General features: G+C 58.1%; 1 protein-coding gene across 1 annotated transcript; it reads right to left on the bottom strand.

Annotated features, from left to right (window-relative positions):
- Window positions 1-6,527: 6,527 nt before the first annotated feature.
- Window positions 6,528-20,261, bottom strand: ACADS (acyl-CoA dehydrogenase short chain). The gene is made up of 10 exons (XM_051835850.2): window positions 20,105-20,261; window positions 18,985-19,148; window positions 9,240-9,389; window positions 8,986-9,097; window positions 8,472-8,623; window positions 8,062-8,232; window positions 7,839-7,976; window positions 7,612-7,707; window positions 7,417-7,473; window positions 6,528-7,288 (listed from the first exon to the last, which is right to left on the bottom strand). The coding sequence occupies exons 1-10, from the start codon at window positions 20,148-20,150 to the stop codon at window positions 7,136-7,138; spliced, it is 1,239 nt and encodes a 412-aa protein (XP_051691810.2). The 5' UTR covers window positions 20,151-20,261; the 3' UTR covers window positions 6,528-7,135.
- Window positions 20,262-21,275: the final 1,014 nt, after the last annotated feature.

Here is a 21,275-nt window from a genome sequence, read left to right as displayed (position 1 = left end):
AGGCGCTACTGGCAGGAACACACGCTGGGGCTGGGGCTGTGCAAACCAGTAAGGTGGCGGCTCACGAAATTAAGACTACTCTAGGGTCCAGCACTTCACTTGCAGGTGTATACACACAAACGGAGCAGACGCTTACCTGTACAGAGCAGCCCTGACCCAGTAACCAAAGCTGGACGCAATCCCAAAGGCATGGTCTTTATGGAATGTCACACAGGCTTGAAAACAAATGCAATTCTCGGGGCGAGTGCTTGTGGCGTAGCAGGTAAAGCTACCACCTGCAGTGCCGGCATCCCATATGGGTACCAGTTTGAGTCCTGGCTGCTCCTCTTCCAATCCAGTTCCCTGCTAATGCACCTGGGAGAGCAGCAGAAGATGGCCCAAGTGTTTGGGTCCCTGTACCCACATGGGAGACCTGGAAGAAGCTCCTGGCTTCTGACTGGCCCCAATCAGGCCACTACAGCCATTTGGGGAGTGAACCAGCAGATAGAAGACCTCTGTCTCTCCCTAACTCTTTCAAATAAATAAGTAAATCTTTAAAAAAAAAAGAGAGAGGAAAAAAAAAGTAATTTTTAAAAGATTTTTTATTTTATTTGACAGGTAGAGTTACAGACAGTGAGAAGGAGAGACAGAAAGATCTTCCTTCTGTTGGTTCACCCCCCAAATGGCTGCTACAGCTGGAGCTACGCCGATCCGAAGCCAGGAGCCAGGAGCTTCCTCCTGGTCTCCCATGCGGGTGCAGGGCCCAAGGACTTGGGCCATCCTCCACTGCCTTCCCGGGCCACAGCAGAGAGCTGGACTGGAAGAGGAGCAACCGGGACTAGAACCCGGCACCCATATGGGATGCCGGCACCACAGGTGGAGGATTAGCCAAGTGAGCCACGGTGCTGGCCCCCAAAAAAAGGTAATTTTGACACCTGTTCCAACAAGGCTGAACCTTGAGGTCATGATGCTAAGAGAAATAAGCCCACCACAAAAGGACCACTCTGGATGATTGCTATAATTTTTGTGGTCAAGGACATGGAATATAAATTAATCACTGGGGTGGGGCCGGTGCTGTGGCATACCAGATAAAGCCTCTGCCCGCAGTGCTGGCATCCCAAATGGGTGCTGGTTCAAGTCCCCGTTGCTCCACTTCAGATCCAGCTCTCTGCTATGGCCTGGGAAAGCAGTGGAAGATGGCCCAACTCCTTGGGCCCCTGCCTTCATGTGGGAGACCTGGAAGAAGCTCCTGGCTTTGGGTCAGCCCAGCTCTGGCCATTGTGGCCATCTGGGGAGTGAACCAGCAGATGGAAGACCTCTCTGCCTCTCCTTCTCTCTCTGTGTAACTCTGACTTTCAAATAAATAAATCTTTAAAAAAAATAATCAAGGAAAAAACACCAATAAACATTCGAAAAGATGTTCAAACTCTTGGGAACGACAAATCAGGAAGTCAGGTCATATCTTCTCCCCAGATCAGCAAGGATGGGATGCTTGCCAATGTAGGAAGGAGGCACCTCCCGACAGCTGGCGGGAGGGAACTGGAGACATCAAATGAATGCTTCCAAACAGTTAAAAGGGGGCTGGGTGCTGTGGTGCAGCGACTTTAACTCTGGCATCCCATATGGGCGCTGGTTCCAGGCCCGCCTGCTCCACTTCCGATCCAGCTCACTGCTAATCTGCCTGGGAAAGTAGTGGAAGATGGCCCAAGTGCTTGTGCCCCTGCACCCTTCTGAGACTCCTGGCTCCTGGCTTCAGCCTGGCCCAGCTCTGGCTGTTGCAGGCATTTGGGAAATGAGCCAGTGCGTGGGAGATCTTTCTCTGTCACTCAGCCTTTCAAGTCAATAAATAATTTTGAAATAGGTACGAAGACGGGTCCTCAAACGTACTAAGGCGGGAACTTGCAAAGGGGAGGACAGGAAGCCTGGTCCCACACACTGCACTGGCCCCATCTGTGGGGTGAACTCGGGAGGTGTTTGCAGATCGACAGGAAAGGTCTGGAAGGAGGTCCCCAGGCTGCTCCCGAGAACATGGAGCAATTTGAAACATTTGCACAATACAGATAAAACTGCTAAAACACTTTCTTCAAATGAATATGAAGATGTAAACCCATTTAAAAAGACAGTCACGCTGAGGGCTTTTCCAGCTATGCAGCTGACAAACCAGCAGTTAGCACCCCGGACGGCCACATGGGACAGGTACGAAGCAGGAAGGAAAAGCTGCCCCCAGGGGAGACACACAAACAGCCGCGCCCAGCCAGAGCCACAGTGGTCCACGAACACGGGCAAAGGCGTGCAGTTCCTCCAGCGGAAAAACCAGAGGTGGAAGAAAAGTTGTAAGATCTGATGGCACCCAGGTCTGGGGAGAATGAGGCGTCCCAGACACACGGCGGGTTTCTGCTGGTCCGGCCTCCGCAAAGGGCGATCCGGCAGTGTTGGGTCCTACAGTAACGAGAGCACCTGGGATGAGCCCCAGCTCCCATCCGACTCCAGTTTCCTGCTACTGTGCACCTGCAGCAGCAATGATGGCCCAAGTAGCTGGGTCCCTGCCACCCACCTGAGATCTGGATGGAGCTGCTGGCTCCCAGTTTCTCTGTGGGTGTTTGGGGGAGTGAACCAGTGGATGGGAGAGCTCTGTCTCTCTGCTTTTTAAATAAATAAAATCTTTTAAAAGTTGCTGCAGGCCGGCGCCGCGGCTCACTAGGCTAATCCTCCGCCTAGCGGCGCCGGCACACCGGGTTCTAGTCCCGGTCGGGGCGCCGGATTCTGTCCCGGTTGCCCCTCTTCCAGGCCAGCCCTCTGCTGTGGCCAGGGAGTGCAGTGGAGGATGGCCCAGGTGCTTGGGCCCTGCACCCCATGGGAGACCAGGAGAAGCACCTGGCTCCTGGCTCCTGCCACCGGATCGGCGCGGTGCGCCGGCCGCAGCGCGCCGGCCGCGGCGGCCATTGGAGGGTGAACCAACGGCAAAGGAAGACCTTTCTCTCTGTCTCTCTCTCTCACTGTCCACTCTGCCTGTCAAAAAAAAAAAAAAAAAAAAAAAGTTGCTGCAACACAGAGTCGAAGGCTCAGCAAGGCCACTGGGTAGACGCTCAGAGTTCTCACGTGAAGACACACTCCAGAATGTTCACTGCACTGTGGTTCGTAACAACACAACACTGGAAGCTTCTACGTGCAGCAGTCACGAGGGGGTGGCACATGGCAATCCAAGCCAGAGACCACGGCGACCCGCATGGACGCGGACCCCAGGACTCTCAGATAACGGTCAGTTTCTACAAAAAGCAGCAGGAGCACACGAGGCAAACCTGGCATACTTCAAAGCACCTAACGCAGATGTTTTGAGACCACGTATGAAGGCAGAAGCCAGTAACAGCAGGTGCGGAGTCTCCCCCGTCGGGGCGCGGAGAGCGCTCCAGGGGTGCACGGCACTGCAGGCGTAGCAAACTCTCGCTGTGAGGCCACTCAGCGCCACGTGTCCCCGGAATTCTTAAGCAATCAGTCGCAGTAATCCCCTAGGAAAATCTCGCGTCACCACCACCATGACGGACTTGGGAAAGCAAGTGATAGACAAAGCAGACACGTGGAAACTTAAAAGACGCAAAAGCCACTGTTAGAGGCAGAAGCGTAGCTCTGAGTTCATTTACTATAAGGCAGACGTCCACCCCAGGAAGCTGGAAAAAGAACGGCAAATTAAATCCATAAAAAAGCAGAAACAAACACAACTCAAGAGTTTTTCCTTAAAAATTTTTTTTATTTGAAAGATAGAGTTAGGAAGGGACCACGAGATTGATCTTCCATCCACTGGTTCAGTCCCCAAACAGTCACAACGGCCAGGACGGGGCCAGGCTGAAGCCAGAAGCTTTATCCAGCTCTCCCACGTGAGAGCAGGGGCCCAAGGACTTGGAGCACCCCCCACTGCCTTCCCAAGCGCATCAGCAGGGAGCTGGATCAGAAGTGGAGCAGCCAGACTGGAACAGGTGCCCACATGGATGCCGGAGCCACAGGCAGCGACTTTACCCGCCTTACCACAGCACCGGCCAGTCAAGATCTTCAAAGCAATATGGAATATCAAAAAAACCCAAAGTTGAATCTTTAGAAGGACTAGTAGGGTTGATAGACCTTAGGGGATTAATTAAGATGGAAAGCAAATGACCATTTCAAGAAGAAAAGGAGGCCAGCAGGGGTAGGTGTGGTGGTAGGGGGATGGTTAAGCCGTCACGGGGGACACCTGTGTCCCGTACTGGAGTGCCTGGTTCAAGTCCCAGACACTCAGTGCTTCAATCCAGCCTCCTGCTAACGGCCCAAGAGGCAGCCACTGCCGGCCCCGGTACTTGAGCTCACGGCTCCTGGCTTCAGCCTGGCCCAGCCCTGGCCGTCGTGGTCATTTATCAAGTGACCCAGCAGATGGAAGGAAGGACGATCTTTCTCTCTCACCCTACCTCAAGTAGATCCTTATAAAAACAAGAGGACATTACTGCATCATTTTGGCAATAGCAGAAAACATATCCCATGATTGTGTCAGGAAGGAACCACCGCACGAATCTCGGAGCAACAGTGTACAAAAGCCAGCAGCCGGGCCGGTCACACGGGAAACGTCGTGAAAACCCAGTCTAACTAGGGAGCGTCCCAGATCCTAGGAGCCCGACAGTCTCAACACAGCCCACAGTCCTGGGCCTCGAGTCGATTTCTGGGCTCAGCAGATGCGAGTTTGCCGGGCTTAGAGGCGATGCCATCTAAGCAAGTGTCCGCGTTCCCAGGACACGCACGCTGCGACCGAGCTGCCAAGGGGCACCGACACCACAGCCCACGTCCCCGTGGCTCAGGACGCGCGGAGCCAGGGCAGGGACCAGGAGCGGCTTTGACTCCCAGGCCAGAGGATATGTGCACACGACTCCACCTACACTGGAGACTCCGCCCACATTGGTGAGAGCCGGGCCTCCGTGCCATGACAGCTTCTCAAAGCACCCAAGACAGAGCGTGCAGACTAGACCTTGGCTCAAAGCCCTCGGACAGGCCCGTGGCCCTGGGCTCTCCTGCACGGTCTGGGAAAGGCACCGGCAGCTCCCAGCAGCAGGAACAGCTGAGATCCACTTGGAGCACGCTGCCCACTTCTTGGCCCCAGAGAACACGGCGTGGCTCAAGCTGACCTCTCAGGCCCTTGGAGGCCCAGCACTCCCGGTGGCAGCTGGGTCAGAGTCCTGAGCAAGGAGCCCTGGGCCCCCAGGCTGCACTGCCTGCGGCTCAGTGGGGTGCCTCCTGCACTCTCTTCTGAACCTCGGTGCCTCGCCCCCTCCCATGGCAATGGCCCCCAAGACAGCTTCAACCCCAGAAACTGATCCTCCCTCCCTCCCTGGGCCAGGAGCCGGACTGCCGAGGCTGGAGGGGCCCCCGGTGCCCTCTGAGCACCTCCCCCTGCTGCTCCTGGGCTCACAGCGGAGCTGCCCCACCCTGGGCTTGCCCTTAGCCCCGGTGGGAACAGGCAGATCTAGGAAGCCCAAGAGGAAGGCACAGGCACCCGAACATTTGCGAGCTGCCCAGGCCACTGCCCACCTCAACAGTATCGCGGGAAGTTGCTCCCAGAAGCCACAGGTGTGCGACGTCAGGAAGACGGCACCTGTGGGCCCTGCACGGCACACCACGCGCTGGCTGGCAGAGCCCACCTGGGCAGCGGGCCTGACGCCCCACAAGCACGTTCATCCCTGCCCGCCCAGGCCCTGACCTGCGGCACCGCCTCCACCCACTCATGCAAGGCCAGGGGTTCTCTCCCCGCCCCGTTCCCCAACAGCGGCCTCTCCCGTGGGAGCTCCTTGTGTAACAGGCAGGGCCTGCAGGGGGCGCAGTGCAGGTGGGGCTGGCGGCTCTTGAGTCTTGGGTGCGAGTCCTTGGCAGGGAAGACACCACCTGTCAGTCCTGAGCGCCTGCCCCCCCGCCGCCCCGCCCGTGGTGGGGGGAGGGCGGAAATCAGGACCTCAACTTTCTCCAGGAAGCTTCTCCCACCGTGGGAACCCGAGGCCTCACACAGCGACCCCCACGCAGCAAAGGCTGGGCGGGGGTAGCCCAGGTCCCTGCTGACCACGCCAACGGGCCCGGGCCCCTCCCCCTTCCTCCCTGCTCTGCGAAGCTGCCCCGCACCCTTCTAAATCCTCCGTGCTGCTCGTTCTTCCAGATGCGCCCTTCAGGTCACCGACGCCAGCTCTGGCTTTGGAGGAGGTGGCTCGCCCAGGGCCTGTCCTGCCGGGCACCAGGACCTGCGCAGGTCCGTCTCACTGGCGGGCTCAGGGCTGCCACTGGAGCACTCAGACAGCAAGCACTCCCCTCACTGCAGGGCTTGGCCGGCCGCCCCTCCCCCAGCACATGGCGCCCTCCTGGGCAGGGCCTGGCAGGCTGCCCTCCCTGCTGGCCACTCTCGCAGACACTCACCCACAAATGGAGCCTCCGCGTCTTCCTGAGCAGCCAGCCCTGTCTCCGGCAGGAGCCCGGGGCTCTCCCAGGGCAGGGGGCTGCTCCCCAAGGACCCAGCCGGGTAGACGTGTCGAACAAGGTGCGCACAGACGGAAGACCCGGCGGCCCGGGGCCAGGCGCGCTTTATTAGCCATGGTCGTCCCCACACACCTGCATACACTTGGCCTTCAACAGCCGGCCCTTGGCCCCACCCCACCGCAGGCCTAAGACTGGGGCCAATGCATCTGAGACCACAACTGCTGCCGCTTTGCCAAAGGCTCTAGCCCCTCCCCCACTCCTCCTCCTGACCCCTGACCTCAGGGCAAAGAGCTGCTCCTCCTGGGCCTTCCTGCCAAGCAGCAGGCCCCGGGGAACAGACTTGGGGGTGCCATGGTGTCACTCAGCCCCCTCCCCGCAGTCCCTCCTCCAGGAGGCTGCGGCCACAGACGAAGCAAATGAGGCACGGTCGGTTAGCAATGGAGAAGAGGCAGCCAGGTCCAAGAACAGCTGCAGGCGGCCTGTTCCAGCACTCAGGCCACAGCCTCTGGCCTCGCCTCTCCTCCCCCTGAGTCTTATTCCCGCCTGGTTTGATCTGGAGTGGGGTGGGACCAGGGGGGCCCACCCTGGCGCCAGCTGGTCTCTGGCTCTGAGTCCTGCTTAAGGCCCGGTGGCTCCAGCCCTCCCCCCGGCCCTGGCTGGCTGGCTGGCGGCCCTGCGAGGCTCAGCCCCGGTAGCTCTTGAGCAGCTGCCCGGCGATGACCAGCCTCTGGATCTCGCTGGTGCCTTCGTAGATCTCGGTGATGCGGGCGTCGCGGTAGTGCCGTTCGGCCGGCATCTCCGACACGTAGCCCATGCCGCCCAGGATCTGGATGGCCTACGAAGCAAAGTGAGCAGACCCCTCACTGGTGGGCAGGACAGGGCAGGGGCGGCCACACAGAAGCAGCGGCTGGGGGCGGAGGCGGCTGGCGCCCTCGGGGCCCTGGTCCACGCAGAGACACTCACCTGGTGGCTGATGGCGGTGGCTGCCTCCGATGCGGCCAGCTTGGCCATGGCTGCCTCCTAGCCACGGGGACGGCAGAGTCAGCGCCTTCACCTGGAGTGAAGCCCCCTCCCAGCAGCAAGAAACCCACGGGCCCATGGGAGAGGCCCCCCAACTCTCCCTCAAAGGGCCCCCGGGGAGCCCCTGCCCATGGGTACCTTGGTGAAGGGCTTCTTATTATCCTTCAGCATGGCGGCGCGCCAGGTCAGCAGCCGGGCGCTCTCCAGGGCCAGGGCCATGTCTGCCAACTTGAACTGCAACAGCCCAGCCCCACCCCCTGTCAGCAGCCACCCCTCCCTGCTCCGAGGTGGGGCGGGGGGGGGATGACAACAGGATAAAAGGCCACGCCTCCCTCCCTCAGGTGCCCTCGGCTGCACCCTCTCACCTGGACGGCCTGCAGCTTGGTGAGCGGCGCCCCAAAGGCCCTGCGGTTCTCGGCGTAATTCACAGCACAGTCGAGGGCAGCCTGGGCGATGCCCAAGGCCTGGGCGGCGATGCCAATGCGGCCCATGTCCAGAGTTTGCTGTGGGGACCGCCCTGGTCAGCAGCTGCCGGCCGGGGCCGGGGCCGGGGCCAGGCCCAGGGCCCCACCCCACGGCCAGGCTCACCATGGCTATCTTGAAGCCCATCCCTGGCTCCCCCAGCAGGTTGTCCCTGGGGATGTGACAGTCCTCGAAGATGAGGTTGGCCGTGGATGACGCCCGGATGCCCAACTTGTCTTCCTTCTTCCCCAGGGTGAGCCCAGGCGTTGGCATGGGCACCAGGAAGGCACTGATACCCTGTAAGGCCCCAGACAGACCCAGCGACTTCTCAGAAGCTGGCCAGGGGAACAGAGGCCCTCCAGCCACCCCCAGACCCCACACAAGCCCCTGGGGAGCCACTCCGCCAGCTTCGGAGGAAGGTACAGGCTGCAGCCGTGCCAGGGAGGGAAAGGGGGAGCCCCTCCCCCAGCACCAGGCGGCCACAGCCCCGCAGGGCCGAGGAGAGTCCAACACGGAAGCTGGATCGGGAGCCCCACCTTGTTCTGCAGGGCTCTGTCCATGCTGGCAAAGACCACGGTGGCCGAGGCCTCCCAGGAGTTGGTGATCCAGGCTTTGGTGCCGTTGAGGACCCACGTGTCACCCTCCGCCCGGGCTGTGGTGGACGCGGCTCCGGCGTCGCTGCCGTTCCCTGCCCCGTGCACAGACTCAGGACCCCGCGCGTGACCCCACTGCCACCAATGCACCAGGGACCCCAGTCTCTCCCATCCCCGCCCCGGCTGCTGAGCAGGAAGACCCAGAGTCAGGGTGCTGGCTGCAGCACGCAGGCCCAGGGCCGCCCTCCAGCCTGGGTTTGCAGGCACCCTGGGGCCCAGGTGGCAGGCAGGAGCAGGGATCATCACGGCCAAGGGGCTCCAGGCCAAACCTGCAGCTCAGCTGGGCCACAGAACTCTCTCTGGCCATGACAGGGAGCCAGGCTCAGCCCACAGAGGCAGCCACGCCCCGGCCTCAGGAAGCCACCAGTGGCAGGTCGAGAGGGCATGGGGCAGGTACCTGGCTCGCTGAGGGCGAAGCAGCCGATCTTGTCGCCACCAGTGAAGGGGGTGATCCACTGCTGCTTCTGCTCCTTGGAGCCAAACTTCAGGATGGGCCCCAGGTAGAGGGACTGGGGGGACGGAGGGGAGCAGCTGGAGGCCTTGGGGCCTGGACACATTCTGTTTACCCGCTGGCCGGCAGGCCCCACCCAGCAGGACCAAGTGCCAGGGCCCGCCCGCCCCGCCCACCCAGGGGCCCAGCAGGGGCCTCACGTTGTTGACGCTCATGATGACGCCAGCGGAGGCGCAGCCCCGGCTGATCTCCTCCATGGCGATGGCGTAGGCCAGGTAGTCGAGGCCGGCCCCGCTCAGCTCCTCAGGCACGTCCATGGCCAGAAGCCCGAGCTTGCCCATCTCCTTCACCTGGCCCGGGGAACAGTGTCACGGGGAGGGGCTGCTGGGGGCCGGTACCCGCCTTCCCCAGCCCCCACCCCGCTTTCCCTGAGCCACCGCCTGCAGACCCACAGGCCAAGTGACCAGAGGACGCACCCCGTGATCCCGCAGTCCAGACACGGCTGAGGGGCGCATTCCTTCCAGCTGTCCACCCCCACCTGCCACACCAGCTCACCTCCCTGTCCACAGCCAACCAGGGAGCAGGCAGAGGGCACAGGAAGCCTTTAGGGGACTAGGAGGTAGGAGCGGGCCAGCACTGAGCCTCGTGGAGCTTCCTGCAGCCCCCTAGGCACACCCGCATACAGCCCCGGCCAGCGCTGGCTCCCCTTTCGGCACGGCCCCAAGCGCTGGCCCTTCCTCCCCTCCTCCTGCTCTTGGCGCCAGCTCTCCTCGCTGGCCTCACCTCTCGGCCCGGTGACGCACGCTTTCAGAGCACACCTGGGCTCCTTTGCAGGCCTTACTATGCAGCTGGGATTTCACAGCTGTCTTGCTCATTTTAAAAAAGATTTATTTGGAAGGCAGAGTGAGAGAGGGAGAAGGAGAGGGAGAGAGAGAGAGAGGTCGTCCACCCACTGGTTCTCTCCCCCAAATGGCCACAGCAGCCAGGGCTGGGCCAGGTCAAAGCCAGGAGCCAGGAGCTCCACCCAGGTCTCCCACACGGGTAGCAGGGACCCAAGCACTTGGGCCATCACCTGCTGCCTCCCAGGTGCGTTAGCAGGGAGCTGGATGGGAAGCAGTGTGTACAGCTGGGACTGGAACAAGCCTCTGCTATGGGACGCCAGTGTCACATAGCCCACGGCACCACAACACCACCATGCTGTCCTCATTCTGGTGACAAAGTCTTTTCTCTGACCAGGATGGGGAGGAGGAGCTACTGCCCTCCCGAGGCCCCACACAGGCAGTCACCCTCGCGGACGGCGCCAAGACCAAGACCTCCGGTAAATGCCAGAATCCTCACAGGCACAGTCCCTTAGACTGGTGTCGCACCGCATATGACCTGTGCCCATCCTCCATATTTTATTTTCAACCCACTGTAGAGAGACAGAGATCCTTCATCTGTTGGATCGTTCCCCTAAATGCCCACACAGCCAGGGCTGAGCCAGGCTGAGAGCAGGAGCCCAGAACTCCGTCTGGGTCCCCCCCCTCTTGGGTGGCAGAGGCCCACGTGCTTGGGCCCTCAGTGCTGCCTCCCAAGGTGCCTGTTAGCAGGGAGCTGGAACCAGAAGCAGAGCCAGGAGGTGGGCTTCCCCAGCGGCATTTCAACCACAGTGCCAAACACCCAGTCCTGTATATTCTAAGAGTCTTGCTCAATTTTTTAAAACGTCTTATTCACTTATTTGAAAGGCAGAGGAAGAGAGAGAGAGGATTTTCCACCAGTGATTCACTCACAGATGCCTGGATTCAGGTAACAAATCTGCTCCTCAACTGTGCACCCTGTAGGGCAGCAGTGACGGTGCAAGTCCCTGAGTCCCTGCACCCATGTGGGAGACCCAGCTGCCAGAACATTCGAGGGGAAAACAAACACTGGAGGGGAGGCCATGAGGGTGGCAGCGGACACACCAGTTAGGGGCGTTCTGAAGAGGGGATGCCTGGGGAGACCAGCAAGGGAAAGAAAGGGCTCAGACAGAAAAGTCACAATGGCCTCCCAAAGAAGAAACGGGGCAGGCACACTGCCTGACAGTTAGATGCTGACTTAAATGCCTGCGTCCCGCACCCACAGTTTCGGGTTCCAGCCCTAGCTCTGGCTCCTGGTTCTAGCTTCTTGCTAATATAGACCTGGGAGGAAGCACTGATGGCTCCAGGAACTGGGCCCCGCCCCGCACATGGGAGACCTGTGCTGAGTTTCTGGCTCCTGGCCTTGCCCTGGCCCAGTCTCAGCCGCTGCAGGCATCTGGGGAGTGGGCCAGTAGATGGGAGATCTCTCTCTCCCCTCTCTCTGTCTCTCTGCACGCTGGAAGGTGGCAGCACAGCTGCCTGGGTGAGCCCACTGGTCTCCACGCGAACCCAAGAGAAAACATGAGCGCTGGCAAGCCCCTTCCAGCAGTGGTGCACCGAGCAGGCCTCCAGCAACGCCACCGTCAGTCTGGGTAACAGTCCAGGGGCATTTTTAACAAGATGGTGTGACATGGCATGAACAGATTAGTTTATTTTGGTGCAAAAAAAAAAAAAAAAAACTGAAATTCATGAATACGTTTTTCATATGCATTTTCCATGAACTTTTAAGACTCCTCTATATAAGATTTCAAAATTTTTGCACTAATACAAACATCCCTTAATCTCATTTTTCCATGCACTTTTTTTTTTTTTCAAAGATTTATCTGAAATGGAGTTACAGATAGAGAGGGGAAAGACAGAGAGAGGGGTCTTCCATCCACTAGTTCACTCTCCAAACAGTTACAATGGCCAGGGCTGGGCCAGGCCGAAGCTAGGAGCCAAGAGCTTCATTGGGTACAGTGGTCTAAGTAGTCGGGCCATCTCTTGCTGCCTTCCCAGTCCATCAGCAGGGAGCTGGAGAAGCGGAGCAGCTGGGATTTGAACTGGCACCTATATGGGATGCTGGCAATGCAGACGGCAGCTTACCCACCACGCCACAATGCCAGACCCTTCCATGAACTTTTTTTTTTTTTATTTGAAAGACAGAGTTAGAGAGAGAGGTCTTCCTTATGCTAGTTCACTCCCCAAATGATCACAATGGCCAGAGCTGAGCCTATCCAAAGCCAGGAGCCAGGAGCTTTTTCTGGGTCACCCACGCGGTGCAGGGGCCCAAGCACCTGGACCATCTTCCATTGTTCTCCAGGCCATAGCAAACAGCTGGATCAGAAGTGGAGCAGCCTGGACTTACTCCTAAGGGTAAAGCTAAAAACTTGCCATGGGACTCCAAATCCCATTAAGTGGCAGGTACCAATGTCATCTTACTAGTAAAAGTGATCAGTTTAAGTTCATAACTGATCATAAAGATAGGAATAAGTGTCAAAGGGATCATATAAATAAGACCGAGTATCTTCTAATAATAATAAATGGAATTAAAAAGGAGAGAACATAGGAAGCAGGCCACACAGCAGACTCATAGAATGACAAATGCCCTAAACAGTACTCTGGCCTCAGAATCAGCCCTTAAGGCATTCAGATCTGCTAAAAAGCCCAGAAGAGCATTTCAGGCTTGGAAAGCCAAGACACTGAGGCAAAAAATGACCTACATGACCTACATGAGTGAGATACTGGTGGAAAGAATGGGCCATCAAAGAAGGAGGTACCTTTCTCTAAAGGGAAGAGAGAACTTCCAATTTGATTATGGCCTTGTCTACATAAGGTTGGAGTTTGTGAACTCAAGAGGCTTCCATAGCCTTGGCAGCTCATGACAAGAGCCTTGGGTGATCACTGACATCATAAATGAGTGTCAATTGAATCAACAACAGGAGTCACGGTGCACTTGCTCCCCATCCTGGACCTCTGTCCTTAATGAGTTGTACTATGAAAATTAACGGTAACACTAGTCTTCAAACAGTCCTTTATACTTTGTGTGTCTGTGTGGGTGCAAACTGTTAAGATATTTACTCAGTATAGAGCTGATCTTCTGTACATAAAGATAATTAAAAAATTAATCTTGGCCAGCACCATGGATCACTTGGCTAATCCTCCACTTGCGGCGCCGGTACACCAGGGTTCTAGTCCCAGTTGGGGCACCGGGTACTAGTCCCGGTTGCTCCTCTTCCAGTCCAGCTGTGGCCCGGGAGGGCAGTGGAGGATGGCCCAAGTGCTTGGGTCCCTGCACCCGCATGGGAGACCGGGAGGAAGTACCCGGCTCTTGGCTTCGGATCAGCGCAGCGCCAGCCATAGCGCCCATTAGGGGAGTGAACCAGCGGAAGGAAGACCTCTCTTTCTGTCTCTCTCTCACAGTCTATAACTCTCTGTCTCTCTCTCTCTCACTGTCTAACTCTGCCTGGCCAAAAAAAAAAAAAAAAAAAAGAATCTTAATGAAGGATGGGATGGGAGAGGGAGTAGGAGGTGGGACAGTTTGGAGGTGGGAAGGTGGGTATGGGGGGAAGAACCACTATGATCCAAAAGCCGTACCCATGAAATTTATATTTATTAAATAAATGCTTTCTAAAAAAAAAGAAGAAGAAGAAGAAGTGGCGCAGCCAAGACTTGAACTGAACTGGCAACCATATGGGATGCCGGTGCTGCATGCTGGGGCTTTAACCTGCTGTGCCACAGCACCAGCCTCTCCATGAACTTCTAAAAAAATTATTTGAGAAGGGAGCCAGCATTGTGGCGTAGCAGGTTAAGCCATCGCCTGCAGTGCTGGCATCCCATATGGGTGCTGGTTTGAGACCCTGCTGCTCTACTTCTGATCCAGTTCTCTGCTATGGCCTGGAAAAGCAGTGGAAGATGGCCCAAGTCCTTGGACCCTGCACCTGTGTGGGAGACCCGGTAAGAAGCTCCTGGCTCCTGGCTTCGGATCGGCGCAGCTCCAGCCGTTGCAGCCAATTGGGCAGTGAACCATGGGATGGAAGACCTCTCTCTCTCTCTGCCTCTCCTCTCTTTGTGTAACTCTATCCAAATTAAAAAAAAAAAAAAAAAAGAAAGAAAGAAACGAAACAGTGGTGAGACAGGCCACACACGACAGGGTGGTAACCACAGCTAGAGAAGCCTAACTTACAAATGGACACTTCTGGGACCCAAGAAGTGTGATGTGGAGAATCAAGAGAGGGCATTCAGGGGACACTCCCAGGGTGGAACCAACAAGGAGCAGTGGGCCAGAGGGCAGAGCAAGCTGGGGTTTGGCTCTGGAGGCTAACGAGGCCAGGGGTGACACCCATATCTGGGATGGGACAAGAGGAGGAAAGACAGGTTTTGCGCTTGGCTCTGTAACGTGGTTCAGTATTTACTGAGTAAATGTGAAGGACTGGCTTCGGTTCGTATGTGACAGTACATCACGAGAGTCATGGGAAACGGAGTTAACAGATCAGCCTACGTGGTGCAGAACAATCCATAAGTCCATGCCAAGCTTTTTCACAACATGCGTCTTGCACGCCCTGTCTGAGGCGGCCTCGGGTAACCACATCTACACAGGGCGAGGCTGAGCAGCCCGCGGCAACCTTACACAGAACGGTAGGGGCAGCCTTCTGGTTCTGGGTTCCCTTACAACAGAACGGCGCCGTAAACTCACGAGTGCTTCTTCCACTTGGTGGTTTGGACATAAAAAGACTAAAGTTCAATTAAGGTGATAAAACCAGTCAAGCAAGCCTTCCACCCAATTCTCGGCCCACCCTCTGCTCAGCGCCTCTCCCCTTGACCCTCCCCCTGTAAGCCCACTTTCATGCCAGTGCGGGGTGTGTGTGTGAGAGAGAGATTACTCAGAAGAAATACTAGAAAGCATCAACTAGGGACCGGGGCTGTGGCGCAGCTGGCTAACACCCTGGCCTGCAGTGCCAGCATCCCATATGGGTGCTGGTTCAAGTCCTGGCTGCTCCACTTCCAAACTAGTTCTCTGCTGTGGCCTGGGAAAGCAGTACAAGATGTCCCAAGTCCTTGGGCCCCTGCACCCGCGTGGGAGACCCGGAAGAAGCTCCTGGCTCCTGGCTTCGGATCAGCGCAGCTCTGGCCATTGCAGCCAACTGGGGAGTGATCCAGCGCTTGGAAGACTTCTCTCTCTTTCTACCTCTCCTCTCTTTGTGTAACTCTTTCAATTAAATAAATAAATCTTTAAAAAAAAAAAAAAAAGCATTAACTAAGCACCTACTATAGGCCAGAGGGGGCCCAGAAGCCTCTGCCTGGCTCCTCCAATCATCAAGCGTGACTTACACAAGCAACCACCTCTGGCTCCAGCTCCCTCATCTGGACACAGAGGGGATTGGGTGCCCACCTCGCAGGGCTGCTAAGGGTAAGGGCTTCGGCACGTGCACGAGGGGTCTTCACAATGTTTAGGGAAGGCAGAATTAAGACACCCACTTGATGTGCAAATGTGATATCCACGTACGTTCTTTTCATAACACGCAGTTTCCGTGAACTTTCTGAACATGCCCCATATGCATGGATTTCAGTGTTTTGTTTTGTTTTTGCACCAAAATAAACTTATCTTTTAACTCCACTTTCCACGGGCTTTTTGGAGCCTCCTGTAGAAGCGTCTGGGACACGGCAACCTCTAACTGTTAGCTATTGTTGGTATTACTGCTGTGGCCCTGAAACAATGTGGAATCTCACAGACATGTCGGATTCCCTGCCTATGTCTAACTCTTTCTTGTGATTTAAGTTGTCAGAGTGAGACAAGAGACAGAGCTCCCATCTGCTGTTCCACTCACCAATGTCCACAACAGTCAGGGCTGGGCCCAGACCCCACCATGGCGTCGCACGCGGGTCTTAGCAGTCCCCTGCTGCCTCCCAGGTGCGCAGTAGCAGGAAGGCGGGCTGTGCAGTGGAGCTGGGACTTGAACCCAGGCGCCCTGCACTGGCTTGTGGGCGTCCCAAGCAATGTCCTGACCTCCACGAGAAACGCCGGCCCTCGACTGCCCGGTGCCCGCTTCAGCCCTGGATTCCCCTCTGGAAGCGACAGCTTAGTGCTGCACACAGGATAGGGACTTAATCCTCAGCTAAGAGAAGCACACAGGAGTAACGGGTGCGCGTGTGTTAACGGGAAGGTGAGAAGTCCTGGCACTTCTCCCCCAGCGCTGCGGCCCGAGGCAAGTCAGAGGCGGCCAGGAGAGCTGCCAGGCACAGCGAGACTAACGCAGCCAGAACATAAGCACCTGGTGAGCAGGAAAGCGGGACACAGATGTCCCCGGCTGCTCTCGGCACTGCTCTTGGCGCTCAGGAGACCCCACCGAGCAGGGCCCAGGGGCGGGGGGGGGGACGGGGGGCAGCCTCTTCCTTCAGCACCACTTCTGGCACCACCTGCGAGGGCTGACCTGCACCGTGCAGGCAGGAGCGCACAGAGCACGGACTAGCACCGCCTGGCTTCCCTGCACGGAGCCCATCTCTGCCCGAGGCGCTGTAACAGCCTGCGGGCGCCCACAGCGGGACGGGCTGGGCCGGTGCAGCCACCGGGGGGTGCCTCATTGCTCAACTCCTTCCTCACCTCACAAAGCCCTGGGATTGCACAGCTCCACTGGTGGTGCTGAAAGGCGAGGTCACCAAGGGTGACATCTACGGAGGGCAGGCCGAGCTGGAGGCCACTTCTCCCAGCTGCGAGGCGGCTCCCTGCCGGACAGGGGGCCTGGGGAAGAACACGTGGCCCGCGGCGGGGAAGGGTCCATGGCCCACCTGACTCCAGTTCCACACACCAGGAAGCCTTGGGAAGTCACGTCACCTACCTAGGAGTCTATGTTCTCAACTGAATAATTTTTTTTTTCTTTGACAGGCAGAGTGGACAGTGAGAGAGAGAGAGAGAGAGACAGAGAGAACGGTCTTCCTTTGCCGTTGGTTCACCCTCCAATGGCCGCTACCGGCGCGCTGCGGCCGGCGCACCGCGCTGATCCAATGGCAGGAGCCAGGTACTTATCCTGGTCTCCCATGGGGTGCAGGGCCCAAGGACTTGGGCCATCCTCCACTGCACTCCCTGGCCACAGCAGAGAGCTGGCTTGGAAGAGGGGCAACCAGGACAGAATCCGGCGCCCCGACCGGGACTAGAACCCAGAGTGCCGGTGCCACAAGGCAGAGGATTAGCCTAGTGAGCCGCGGCACCGGCCTGAATAATTTTTTATTATTATAGTTTTTATTTTTATTTTTATAGTATTAGTGGTTGCCAGGGCCGGCGCTATGGTGTAGCAGGTAAAGCTGCCATCTGCAGTGCCAGTATCCCCTATGGGCACCAGTTCCAGTCCCAGCTGCTCTGCTTCTGATCCAGCTCCCTGCTAACACGCTTGGGAAAGCAACAAAAGATGACCCAAGTGCTTGGGCCCCTGCACCCATGTGGGAGACCTGGAAGAAGCTCCTGGCTCCTGCTTCAGCCTGGTCCAGCTCCAGCCATTGAGGCTTTTGGGGAGTGAACCAGCAGATGGAAGACCTCTCTCTCTCTCTCCGTCTATAACTCTGCCTCTAAATAAATAAATCTTTAAAAAGTACCAGTAGCTGCCAAAGCAAGTGAACTCGGGATAGAGTCTCTCACTCGACCCTTGCCATCCTTCGACATAAATTAGACAAGGACGCCTTCAAGGACCAAGCAAGACGGCCCACGCCTCCTAGCTAAGCTGCCCAGCTGACCTCAGTGCCCAGAATGCTCCTGGCTTCTGCTCAGGTACCTGCACGGTGCAGGCATAACACCAAAACTCCCCACACACAATATTCCACTGGGCTGGAAGAACGGCCCCAAGACACGTAAACGGGGACACGACGCTTGAGTGTGTCAGGCTGAAAAACAGGCAGGAAGAGGTGAGGAAACTTTGCCCTTTCAAATATTTGGCTGAACAAGTACCTGCTGCGTGTCTGCACCACGTGCCAGGACCCTCGCCAGCGGGAGGCAGACAGCAGCAACGTCCTGACCCGCAGGTGCAGGGACGGGAAGGCACATCAAAGAACCCAGGGGCCCAGGAGGACCTTAGGGTCCGACAGAAGCAGAGCTGACGGCGCTGTGGCGCGGCGGGTTAAGCTGCCACTGGGGACACCAGTGTCCCATATGCAAGTGCCCACCCACCCGTTCAAGTCCTGGCTGCTCCACTTCCAACCCAGCCTCCTGCTGATGCAGCCTGGGGAGGCGGCAGAAGACAGCTCAGGTACTTTGGCCCCTGTCACTCTCGTGGGAGACCCAGGTGAAGCTCCAGGCTCCTGGCCTCGGCCTGGGCTGGTCCTGGCTCTCGTAGGCATTTGGGGAGTGAGTCAGTGGATTGAGGACCTCTCTCTCTATTGCTTTGCTTTTCAAGCAGATAAAAATGGCCATTACCGGGGCTGGCAATGTGATGTAGCAGGCAAAGCCGCCGCCTGCAGTGCCGGCATCCCACACGGGTGCTGGTTCAAGTCCCAGCTGCTCTACCGATTCAGCTCTCTGCTGTGGCCTGGTAAAGCAGTGGAAGATGGCCCAAGTCCTCGGGCCCCTGCACCCACATGGGAGACCCGGAAGAAGCCCCTGGCTCCTGGCGTCGGATCGGTGCAGCTCTGGCTGTTGCAGCCAACTGGGGAGTGAACCAGAGGATGGAGGACCTCTCTCAATCTCTCTCTCTGCCTCTCTTCTCTCTGTGTAACTGCCTTTCAAATAAATAAATAAATTTTTAAAAATCTATAAAAAAATAAACATTACTTAAAAAAAAAACACCTTAGTTTAGAAAGGAAAAAAGAGCTGAGTCCCAGCCCTGGCTCTGCTGACTGATTCCATGACCTGAGCGCATTACTCGCCCGCTCCCCAGAGCGCGTTTCATCAGGTCTGCAGTGGGGTATGCGGCACTAACACCTCACATCAGGAGCACACAACAATGCCTAGCACGTGGCATCAGCACCCACCACTCACTGCTACTGTCCCCGAAGCTCACGGACAAGGGAGACTTCCAGAACATTCTCTGGGGTCTCGCTGCCCCAGCTGTCACTGCCGCCACTCGTCCGGGAGTCAAGGGCAGAGTGCCGAGGCCGGCACTCTCACCTGAGCCGCGGGGAAGAGGTGCTCCTTGTCCACCTGGGCCGCGATGGGAACCAGCTCCTTCTCCGCGAAGTCCCGGCACGTCTGCCGCAACATCTGGTGCGTTTCGGGCAGTTCCACGGATTGGTAGACCGTGTGCAACCGCCGCCAGTGTCGGGCGCACAGAGCTGCCGACGGGAAGAGCAGGAGTCAGTGGAAGAAGAATGCAAGAGATCTCAAAAAATAACAGTTATAGGGGCGGGCGTTGTGGTGTAGCCGGTTAAGCTGCTGCCTGTGACGCCAGCATCTCATACTGGAGTGCCGGTTCGAGTCCCCTGTGCTCCACGTCCACTCCAGCTCCTGGAGAACCAGCAGAGGATGGCCCAAGTGTGACCCATATGGAGTCCAGGCTCCTGGCCCTGCCTGGCACAGTCCCAGTGGTTGCAGCCATTTGGGGAATGAACCAGGAGATCGAAGATCTCTGTCTCTCTGTAACTCTGCCTTTCAAATAAACAATTTTTTTTTTTAAGGCTCAAATGCCCAAGGCAGTTTTGAGAGCCAAGCGTGTGCTGGAGCAGGAACTCCTGGGTAGGAGGCAGGGACCCAAGTATTTGAACCACCACCCGCTACCTCCTAGGGAGCACACTGGCAGCAAGCTGGAGAGGGACTGGAACCCAGGCGCCCTGGTATGGGATCACTCAGGGCGAGCGGCTCTGGCTGGAGACCAGCAAGACGGGAAAGGGCCGTAGTAAACACTCAGCAACAGCTAAGTCCGCCGCGCCCTGAATCCTCGGATCCAATGCTCCCAGCACGTTCGCACCTCCCCGCGGACCCCCGCCGGGGCCAGGTGGGCCTGGGCGCCTCGGCCAAGGTCACAGAAAGAGTCTGGCCCCCACCCCGGGCCCGGGTCCTCCGCGGGGGGTGGGGGTGGGGTGAACGAGTGGATGCCCCCCGGAGAAGTGGGCGGGAGGACGGACGGGGCCAGTCCCGCGGCGGGCCGGGGTCCGGGCAGCCTGGGGCGCGAGGGGCAGCCGCCCAGGGGCAAAGGCCGCGGCGCGCCCGGAGGGGGCCGCGCCCGTCCGCGGCGGCGAATCGCCGGCACCCGGACTTGGCCCGCTCTCCCGCGGGGCCCGCGCGCACTCACCTCCGCGCAGGGGGCCTCCGGCCCGGCTGAGCAAGGCGGCGGCCATGGACGACACACACCCGGCGGGGCCTCTCCCAGCGACCTCCGGCCGCGAGCTAGCGCGCGCAGTTCTGGGCTCCGGGGGCGGGGCTGACGCGCGGGAGGCCACGCCCCCCGGGCGCCAGGGGCGGGGCCGAGACGCGGCGCTGCCGGGCCGTGGACGGGGCTCCCCGAGTCTGCCAGAAAGTTAGTGAAATCTGCGAACAGGGCAAAGCCAAGGACGGAGCCTCGCACAAAGGTCTGAGAGCTCTTGTCGAAGCGGTCCTCCGCTGAAAAAGTCTTTGTGGGAAGACCCCTCTATCCGAGACCCGATGACGTCCCCTGTAAAGCTCGCGGGCACCTGCCCGGGCCCCCCGCCCCCGCCACACCCGGCAGCGTCTCCCCAGGACTCCCGGCTCGCCGCGGCCCCCAGGCCTCTGCTGCTGCTGCCCCCGCCCGGGATGTTCGCTGCCCTGCGCGGATCGTGTACGGTCTCCCGCCCGCACCAGTCTCGCTGGCTTGCAGGCCTGAGGACCGGGGTTGCGGGGTGGGGGGAGGGGGGCTGCCGGCGAGCAGAGCTCCGTCGGGAACAGGGGGCGCCGCCCTGTGCGACCGTCAGTTAGATCCCACGTCCCGGCACGAGTGGGCGCCAGCGACTCCTTCCCCAGTCCCCGCACCCCAGGTGCATCTGAGCCCAGCACTGACCCACATGCCAAAAATCCTGTTCCTCCAAAAATTTGCTTCACTTCGGAGAGAACAGTCAAAAGATGCAGTAAAGTCCTTAGCTTTCATTTTTACATTGTTTTTTAAATTGATTTTTTAAAGATTTATTTTATTTGAAAGAGTAAAACAGAGACAGGAGAGAGAAAGAGAGGTCTTCCATCTGCTGGTTCACTCCTCAACTGGTCACAATGGCTGGAGCTGGGTCAATCCGAAGCCAGGAGCCAGGAGCTTCCTCCAGGTCTCCCACACCGGTGCAGGGGCCCAAGCACTTGGACCATCTTCTACTGCTTTCCCAGGCCGTAGCAGAGAGCTGGATCGGAAGTGGAGCAGCCGGGACTTGAACCAGCGCCCATATGGGATGCCGACACTGCAGGCGGCAGCTTTACCAGCTATGCCACAGCACCAGCTCCATTAAAATTTGATTTTTTTT

This window comes from Oryctolagus cuniculus, chromosome 21, assembly GCF_964237555.1.
Source record: "Oryctolagus cuniculus chromosome 21, mOryCun1.1, whole genome shotgun sequence".
NCBI lineage: Eukaryota > Metazoa > Chordata > Mammalia > Lagomorpha > Leporidae > Oryctolagus > Oryctolagus cuniculus.
The sequence above is the reverse complement of the archived record's forward strand: the minus strand, read 5'-3'. Positions and strand labels throughout refer to the sequence as shown.